This window comes from Balaenoptera physalus (assembly GCF_965194825.1).
Source record: "Balaenoptera physalus genome assembly, chromosome: 4".
Classification (NCBI taxonomy): domain Eukaryota; kingdom Metazoa; phylum Chordata; class Mammalia; order Artiodactyla; family Balaenopteridae; genus Balaenoptera; species Balaenoptera physalus.
Genome location: NC_138891.1, coordinates 145,222,178 through 145,231,763, shown reverse-complemented (window position 1 = coordinate 145,231,763; position 9,586 = coordinate 145,222,178). Strand labels below are relative to the sequence as shown.

The window sequence follows — 9,586 nt, the reverse complement described above, 5'->3', positions numbered from 1 at the left end:
AAGTGGAAATGGGGGGCTTATGTTCATGATGATGATAAAATCATAAATAAATTTATAGGATATTTACAGGAATAACTTTACAGAAAAAGTACAGAATCTCTATAGTCAAAACTATAATTTTTTTGATGAATTTAATTCAAGATTGGAATAAACAGAGAGATACACATATCCCTGAGTGGGAAGACTTCATATCATAAAAATATCCAGTATTCTGAGATTAATCTATAAACTTATTGCCATTCCAATAGGTATTCCTGTAATGCTTTTTGCTCATTTGTTCAAATTTCATTTGAAAGGCAGAGATGAGAGCCAATCGTTTTTAAGGTCATATGGGACAATACGTGAGAATTGCTAATACATTCTTGAAAAGTGAAAACTAGTGCATATATCCTTTATCTGTCTGTATGAACACTTATTATAAATGCTGTTGTCAAAATAATATGCTGGGAAAGAAAAGAGACAGAGGTTAGTAGAACAGAGATTAGCGGAATGGATCCAAGTATACGTAGAAGCCGAATCCACCATAAATGTGATATTTCAAGGTGGTGGGAAAGGAGAGGTATTTAATAAATTTCACGTGCATAACAGCTTTCTGGAAATAGAGTTCAACTCACTGCATTCCAAATATTCAAGACCACACTCCAGAAGGAATAGAGAGTTACACAAATACAACAGCAGAGAAATTGAAAAGTCCTTCAAGACCCACAAGTCTTAAGGAAACTGTTGCTGACTAAATAAAAAATTTAAATACCTGGCAAAAGACAAAAGCATCAAAAAGTATTCAAAAAAAAAAAAGCATTTAAACCAAAGCATCAAAAAAGAAGTGACAGGGAGAAAATATTTGCAGTAACCCTTTAGCAGACAAAGGGTTACTAGCCCTAGTAATCTAAAGAACGCTTCTTGTGATAAGAAAAGCAAGCTCTATTCTCTTAATAACCTAATGAGACCTCTCTTATTAGATCACTTTCAAAATGGAATTCTAGCCTGCATTTCCTGGAGACAGTGGGTCTCATGTGCTCCTCTCCAGGTGAGTCAGTGCCAGGTGGGAGCCCAGCCCTGGAAGGGGGCCTGGCCCAGGGGCAGTTAGCCTGGGGTCGGCTATCCTCACTGCCCAAGCTTGCTGGGTCCTCCCAAGTCCATCGACACTCACCGTCACATGCCAAGTGTTCTCTTCTGTTCCCCAGAGACATTTCCAAACATCCTTAGAACAACGGTCATTAAATACCAAATTATGGCATATTTCAGAGGAGTGTTTGTGTCTTTAAATTACTAAAAACCACTGAGGTTCAACAGTCTGCGTAAGTGACAGGTTAGTTTAATAGAAACACCAGGGGATTAGGTGATATGTTTTTGTAACCCAAAGTTACCATTTCAAATTTCTCCTTTACCTGTCACTTCTCCCCATTTTCCTAGAGGAAGCATCACCCCTGGTTGGGATACAAGCCTCTCTTCCGGGCTGAACAGCTCCAGAGAAGTGGACACACAGTGGAGAGGGGCAGTCAGCACTGGTTAGGCAGGATGTGTTTGGGGACATTCTCGGGAGATTTCCTATGCTTTCATTTGGAGGCAGTTAGCCGACCCAGGATGGGCTGGCATTCCGGCCTGCTCTTCCCGGGACTTACCCAGCCTGCTTCGCAAGAGGGAAATCCCATCTATGAAAAGTTCGCGCAGCTTCTGAACAACCACACAGATAGGGGCAGGGTTGTGCTCTGTTCTTCACACACGCATTTGTCTTAGTGGGTTCCGGGGACGCGTCTCTGTGACTTTAGTGCCTGTGATGTGGGGAAAAGCGATTTCCACGGCAAATGAGCCTGGGGAAAGCTGGGATAGGAAGCTGTAAGCCGCTTTCTTTGTTGCCAAAGGCTCAGAGGCTTCCACTCCTGGGCGCTTGTGTGTCCCCGGGGAGGGACGTGGAATCCCCCTACCCTGGCTGCGTCCCTCAGAGCCGTGTGACCGGGACGCGTTTGCAGAAATGCTGCTTCATGTAAACTAAACCCAGCACGTAGCTCACAGGACGTCCCTGCCGTGCAGGGCTTACAAGGCACTTTCTACAGATGTGGAAACAATTCTGATCATTTATGTGACTTGTCCAGGGTCACACGGGAACCAGTCTAGAGAAGGAAATTCTGAGCTTTCTCTGTGTTCAGACACATATTTTTGTAGCTTTAAAAATGAATAAATTTTCACTAAAGACCCTTGTTGATCATCCAGAGTCTGACTAGTATTACTGGGTCAAATGTAACAGAAGGAAACTTTTTTTTTTTTTTTTAGAAGGAAACTTTTTTGGAAGGGTTCCAGGTAACATAATTTTGATTTTTCAAATCTGGCTGTTAAAAAACAATACATGATTTTATTTTTATCAACCAGTTAATGGTCAGCAAGAGACTTGGGGGTCAGAGGTCATTGGTCATGTGGCGAGGTCAGCAGGAGTCACAGGGACGCTGCCTGGGTTGGTGGCCCTGCCCGAGGGGCCACCTGCCCATCCTGTGGGAAGTCACCTGTCCTTCTGACCTGCCCTGCCCCACCCAGGGCCACCGTGACCCCGAAGTTCTCATCAATTGAGAAAGAAAAGAGAAAAGCTCAATTTGTTCAATTTAAATTCCTGTCCCTTCTCCAAAGACCAGGCCTTCCCTCTTTGGGGGGACTACGTCCTTCCTCTCATCAAATGGTGCCCGCATCTGTACCGTGTGTGAGCGTCTCACAGCTCCTGGGGGCCCGCGGGGTCAGAGTCTCCTTCCCTACCCTGCGGGTCCGGCCGGACCTGGGTGGGCAGGGGCCCTGGGGCAGCGGTGAGGGAGGCCCCCCCAGGGATCCCCGGCACTCTGAGGGGGCAGGTGTAAGTGGGGGGGGTCACAGAGTTCTTCATGTGACCCCAGAAAAAGAGACCCTATGACTAGGATGTAAAACACCTGCGTGTGGACAGACAGACGGAGAGGCAGACGGAACAAGAATCTCTGGAGTCACAGTGGCTGTTTTATGGGAAGAGCCTTTAACATATTCTTTCTCTGCCTACACCCCCTTCTTTCTCTCTGTCTCTCCCTCCCCCTCCCCCTCCCCCCAAGCCCTAACCCCAGGGTCTGTGTCCTCCACAAGCCCCTTCTGTGTCAGACCGGCCTCTGCCCACACCTCGCAGCTGGGGCTTCCCGGGGAGAGCTTGGGGTTCACGACCATAACGCTGCCTCTGAAACGAGGAAAGGGTGCCCTGTGGGGGCCTGTGAGTTCTCTCCCCCTCCCCTCTCCCCGGTCTGTCCTTGCACACTCAACGGAGGGGTTTTAAAAAAGAATAATCACACTTAGTAACTGTCTGGCTTGGAGCAGCGTTGCACGTGGACCGCGGTTTGCGGAGGCCAGAGCCCAGTGGCCGGTCGCCAAGGAAACGAACCACCCGCCTCACGGCCACGCCTCTCCCGGGACGCTCCTGTCTCCTCATTAGCTGTTCCCCTGCAGGACTGACTTCCCTCCGGAGGGAAATTCCTGAAAGCCAACGGTTGACAAACCCACACGCCCTCGGGAGGGCTGGGCACCAGATAAAAGCCCTGGGCGGCCGCGTGGGGACCACGGCCAGCTCAGGACCGCCCACCGGCTCTGCTCCCTCCTCCCGGCGGCGGGTGGCCGGTGCGCCTGTCCTCAGCCCGCGGGCGGGCGCGGGGCCTGCACCCAGGGAACACCGGGCCCGGAGTTTTCTGGTTTGCTCTCAGCTCTCCTGATGATCTATTTCTGTCTTTCCTTTGGGAAAAATGCGCTTTGCCAATGACTAATCGAGGCCCCGCCAAGATGTTATCAGCTGTCACCTGCAGGGCAGGACCACAGCCCAGGTGTGAATGAGATAGAGTGAGGCTGCAGCCCGACCTGCCAGCACCACCTGCGTCGCGTCCCCGTCCCCGCCGGGCGCCGCTGTCCCTGCGCAGGCCCCGGGGTTGTGGCCACCCCAGTGACCGCCGGGCCGAGGCCGCCCTGAAAGGGCCGAGCCAGGTGTGCGAGGAGCAGGTGCCTACCGGGTGCGGGCGCGTGTGGAGCCCCTGGATGGAGCTTGGGACCCGGGCCCCTCATGTCTGTCCTGCTGACTCTGTGTGTCGTGCTCTTGCCCCTGGCGACCCCGGGCCGAGGCGCCGGGCGATGGGGGCCCTGCACGGGTAAGTGGGGGGAACGGGGCGGGGCGCGCGCGGGGGCCGGGAGGGACGCCGGGCGTGCGGTGCCACTTTCTCAGGCCGAGTCCAGGTCACGGTGCTGAGTGGCCCTGGGAGGAGGAGGGAGAGAAGATTAAAGGGAGCAACACGGAGGCGCTCTCGATAGGAAAGCCAGCAGGGTGGGGACTCCTTTCAAAGGGTTACCCTCCCCCATCCCAGGCCCTCCACAGTACTTACCTGCTGGGCCTGCAGGAAGGCCCTTCACCTGCCGGAGGAATGAGGCCCAGCGGCTGGCGGGTCACTCGCCCGCCGTGGACAGAGAACCCAGGGCTGCACTTGGCAGAGGGCAGGCCCGCCGCTGGGGCCGGGCAGTCCTGTCCCGCGAGAAGAGGGGCACGTGGGGCGGGTCCCAGGCACGCGGACCCCCCTCCAGCGGAGAGCGGAGTCGGAGGGGAGATCCCGCCCCCTCCTCCTTAGAAAGGCCGAGTTGACCTGCCAGTGACCACGACATCATGCCTTTCTGCAGTTTCTACCAAGAGACTTTATTTATCCGACCTAACGCTGACAAACGGAGTAAAGGGGAAACGAGACCCGGAAGCTAGAAGCTGAGCTTCGGGATGGGGAGTGAGCGATGGGCATGCGGGGCCTCGCCGAGGGCGGTGGCGCGGAGGTGGATTGTGCGTGGCTCCCGGTTTATTTGCAGATATCTCAGCCTGGGCTCCTGGAATCCTCCCAAGTCCCCTGCGTGTTATGGCTCTTTGCTCTGATGGCACTTGGTTCCCAGTGATGTGACCAGGAGATGGCCCATGATGACCCAAGTTTGGAACGCTGACCTGTGTTCACACTTGGGGGGGGGCTATAAAAACCCCCAGCCCCCTAGGGAACAGCCAGACCGTGCGGGTGGAGGGGAGCAGCCCCCGGGTGTGTGTTGGGAAGGACTACCCGGGCCCCCAAGGCCCCTGCACCTGCTGCAGTCACAGCCTTGGGATGCATGATGTGCAAACCACACAGAAGCCGAGCCCACCTGTAGCCCTGAAACACCGCCGCCCCCCCACCCGGCTTTGAGCATGGAGGACAGACCCGCATGCGGGGTCAGGGGCGCAGCACCCGCTCTGCGTCGTCCTGAGCACTCAGTGTCTCCCAGGTGGGGTGAGTCACAGACGTGTATCTTCATGTTCCCTTCAGCACTGGGAACAGAATCAACTTGCATAGTAATAATAAAGGTTATTTATAAAGCCCGCCCCCTCTCCCCTGAAGGTATGCTGCAAATAGTTAAAAGATGACCCAGTTATAAAGACTGACAACCAGGGAGAAAAGATAAAAGTCAAGTAAATAATATTGAACTAAATTTGGAACTCTCCCAAGACACTTGATAACGGCTAGTCAGGACTCAAATAGTTAAAGAAGTCACTTTGATAGCATTTGGTTTTGAAAAGCACAGGAGGTTACACCGTAGGGTTTGTGTGGGGTTTGGATTTCACTTTCCCTTAGCCCTTGCTCCTGGGCCTGTGCCGCTGTGTGTGAAGTGCCTGGACCTTGGCTGTGACGACCTCGGGTTTTGAAGTCCTGTCCCCCTTCCCCAAGCCCGTCCGAGTCTGTGACCATGAGAGAGCAGCCCCTTACAGGAGGTGGTGTGGACAGTTTTGCCGATGAGGAAGTTGAGGTTACATCTCTGCCCGGGGTCTGGTGCAGTCCCTCTGATAAGGGCTGGGGCCTGGGGCTGGCCCTTCTGCACAGGGGCATCTGAGGACGGGTCAAGTCTCAGAGAGCCTCAGCTGATCCTGGCAGGCTGTCAGCACGAACGAGGCTGCGGAGGGCGGGTGGGAGGAGCAGGCTGGGAAACCAGCTGCTGGACCAGCCTCAGGGCGGGAGGGTGAGGCGGGTCTGGAGCAGAGAGGCCGGGGCTCCGGGCGCGCAGCGGGTGTGTGGGGCGGGCTCCCCTGGGATGCTGTGGCAGGCCACAGCCTGGGTCTTCTGATGCTCGGACCCCTCCGCTGCTCCAGCAAGCCGGGCCAGCTGCCCTGGGACAGAGGCTGGACCGGGAGTAGAAGACCTTCAGCTCCCACACAAAGTCCACGACTCTGGGGGGGTGTGATGTGCATGGTGCCAGGAAAGTGGCTGCGGGTGTCCTGCCAGGGGACAGCTTGGTGGCCTGAGTTCTAGACCTGCGCTCTTGGTCAGGGAGTGACCAGCCTCTGTGGCCAAAGAGCCTGCCGTCCACCCCCGACTCAGCCTGTCCCGGCCCAGCATTGTCTCCACGTGGGCGGGAGGCCAAGGCGGAGGGGTTCTGTGGAAGCCGTAGCGGGGGCAGCTGGCCCCCAACGCTGGGTCACTGGCGGGGTGCGGGGGGGCGCTCGGAGCGGGGTGACCTGCCGCGGGGTGTCCTCTGTCACCCGGGGAAAGTCAGAGGCGGCTCCTCACCCGGGGCTCAGGGCTGCGCTGAGGCGCGAACCTGGCAAACATGGCACCCTCAGCAGCCCCTTCCCTCCTTCACTTGCTCGACGCCCCTGCAAGGAAGGCACTGCGCCCGCGCTGTCACACTGCAGCCCGGCCCCGTGCGAGGACAAGGCTCTCGGCCGGTGTGGGGGAACCCGGGGCGGGCGGGGGGTCAGACCTGGGGTCTGGACTGGGCTGCATCCCTGGAGCTAGAGGAAGTGCCCAGGAAATGAGGGGCACAGATTCGCATTACAAAAGCTAGTTGGGGTGTGAAGGCTGCAGGCGGGTGGCCCGACGAGGGGCATGGGGTTGGCGGGGAGGAAGCCCTTCCCCTCCCTTGCTGGCGGCTCCCAGGAATCCTTCCACCCTGTCCTTTGGGCTCCGTTAATGGAAACGCTGCAGGAAGGGCAGTGCTTCCCAGGGAGTTGGGGAATCCTGGCCACCTGGCGAGGCCCGCACGCCGGGTCCTGGGAGTCCTGTGAGGGCACGACGCCCCCTTCTGGGCTCACACAGCCGTCAGCAGGGCCGTGGGCAAAGCCGCTGAGCAGTTTGCAGTTAGGAAGCTGCCGCTAGGTTCCCCATCAGCCTGCTTTGTCCACGTGGGTGTGGCTTCCCGCCCCGCCCTCGGATGCTGGGGGCCCCCGAGGCTGCGTCCGAGCCGCCCCAGCCCCAGGCCGGCGCCCCGTTCAACACCAGCCTCATCTGAGCTCCACACCCCAGGTGGCCCCCGGAGCCGGGCATGGGGGACCACTCTGCGTGGGCCACAGGAAGGAGAGGCCGCCAAGTGGCGGGTGGTGTGGGGACCGAGGCTGAAAGGCCCACCTGGCCTGCTTGACGGTTTTGCAGGGCTGGGGTGCGGCTGGCAACTGGAGACAGACTGTCCGCCTGACGCCCGTTTCCTTTTAAAGAATTCTCAACCGTTAAACCAGGGCGTTGTTTGCACAGAAATTAGGAAACCAAGAATATTCATTTTTATAATGCAACCTCATACACTATATGCTGGTTCTTTGGTTTTGATTTTTAAGAGTAAATCATAGATTTCCAGGAGGTCTTTTTCCAGGATAAAATCTAGGAAGCCACCAATGCGTGCTTCGGGGTCTGGGCTCTGTTTCCAGCCGGAACCCCCCCATCTCTCCTTCCCCCCTGCCCCGCAATCCCTCCCCGCCCCCGGGTGGATTCTGAGCTCCGGGCTTAGAGCGGACCTCTGTGTCTGTGTGGGGTAGGGATGGGAGGGTGCCCACTTGTCTCCCCATCCTGAAAGTCTGGGGAGCGACGGGGACATGGTCCCCGGCTGTCACCCTTGGCGTCCCAACCACACATTTCTGCCTGAAGGAGGGTCCGGCCCGGGGGCTGGGGGCTCCCCGAGCCTCTCGGAGACCCCTCCTCACCCAGCAGCCATGCCCAAGCTAACGCCCCCACGTGACCCCACCCCCAGCCCCGCGCAGAAAGCCTGAAAGCCGGCTCCTTCCCGCGGGTCTCGGTCCCCGGGAGGGGCTGGGGCTCGGGGTGGGGAGCCCTGTGTTCGTGGATCACTTTCCATCCCACCCCCAGGTCGGGGCATGGCGCTTTGGGGACTTTGTGGGGGTCTCCGGCGAATCCACTCTGGTGAGCATCTCTGGCACTGCCAGGGGGTACTTACCCGCCGCTGGGAGGTGCGAGAGGAAAAGGAGGATGCCCACCCCGCCTCCTCGGTGACCCCACGGTCGGTTTGCAGCCCGGCGAGCCCCCCCTCCGCCCCCGCTCGGGCCTCGGGTGATGGAAGGGGGAAGGGAGGTGACCCCGAAGGCGGGAGCTGCCCACCTCTGGGCTGGGCGGGGCGGGGTTGGGGCCACCGCACGGGCCTCGCTGTCGCCCGTGCCGGCCTGGCGGGACCGCGGGGCGCGCGTGGACCGAGGGGGGTCTTCCTACGCCGAGGGGAAGGCGGGGTGTGCGCGCGCGCGTGGATATGTGAGTGTGCGCGGGTGCGTGAACACGTGTGAGCATTAGTGTGAGTACGTGTGCGCGCCCGCTCGCCGCTGGGAAGAAGCCGGAGGACATCCACCCAGGTGGTGAAATTCGGTTGTCTTTCTGGCCCCGCGCGTTTCCGCGGTTGCTGCAGCGGCCGCGGCAGCGCGGGTAACCGAGGGAGACGGGAAACTCTTCCAGGCCGCGGGCGCGGCGGCTCGGCAGCTCCACGTGGCGCAGGCGGGCTGGACGATGGCTCCGGGCTGGGGCTCTCGGGGTCAGCGGTGTCCGGGCTCGGGTGCCGCCGCACGGGGACGGAGCTCAGGTGGGCGCTCCTGGGACCCCTGCGCTGGGGAACGGCCCTCCCCGTGATGCCTCGCTCGGCGTGTCGCGCGTCTGGGGGGGTCGAGCGCTGAGCTTGGGGCGCCCCAGGGAAGGGTCACCAGTCGTTGGTGACTGGCCGCCGCCGCCGTCCGCGTGCGCTCTGTCCCCGACGCAGCTGGCTCCATCCAGGGTCGGGGGCTGGAATTAAGTGGCCGTGAACTTGGGCAGGACGCGCTGCACCTTCGTCTTCATAACTAACCCAGACGCAGCAGCTGACAGTGAGGGATGTGCCTGCTTTGGGCCACACCTGGGACTGTCACCAGCTGAGCCACCGGCACCCTCCTGCCGCGCACAAATATGCACAAACGTTCTGTCCCCCATCCGCCTGAGGCCCGCCGCTCTCCTTGTTAATGCCTTAGTAAAAAAGCCCACATCTCACTACATCATTAAAAATTTTTTTTTTTTTTTTGGTAATTGGTAATGATAATGGTCTCCCCTTGAAATCTGGAGTATTATATTTTATGCAGTTAAATTCGTGTTTCTGAGAAGGGGCCTGTGGGTTTCACTAGCTGGCAGAGGAGTCAAGGCGTACAGGAAGCTGGGGCCCCACAGTTCACTGGTCTCTGGGATGGGGGTGCTGGTCTCTCGGATGGGGGTGCTGGTGTCTGGGATGGGGGTGCTGGTGGGGTTGGCCAGAGGGAGGCTGCTAAAGGCATAGAGGAGGCCCTGGTGGGCAGAGCCCCAGTGAATTTTCT

General features: G+C 58.1%; 1 protein-coding gene across 1 annotated transcript in view; it reads left to right on the top strand.

The window, feature by feature from the left end:
• The first annotated feature begins 3,170 nt into the window (after positions 1-3,170).
• Positions 3,171-9,586, top strand: part of TSPEAR (thrombospondin type laminin G domain and EAR repeats) — a 90,691-nt gene continuing 84,275 nt past the window's right edge. Inside the window, exon 1 of the mRNA XM_082459878.1 lies at positions 3,171-4,133. Coding sequence (XP_082316004.1) covers positions 4,049-4,133 — 85 coding nt within the window. The 5' untranslated portion in view covers positions 3,171-4,048. The remainder of the gene's footprint in view (positions 4,134-9,586) is intronic.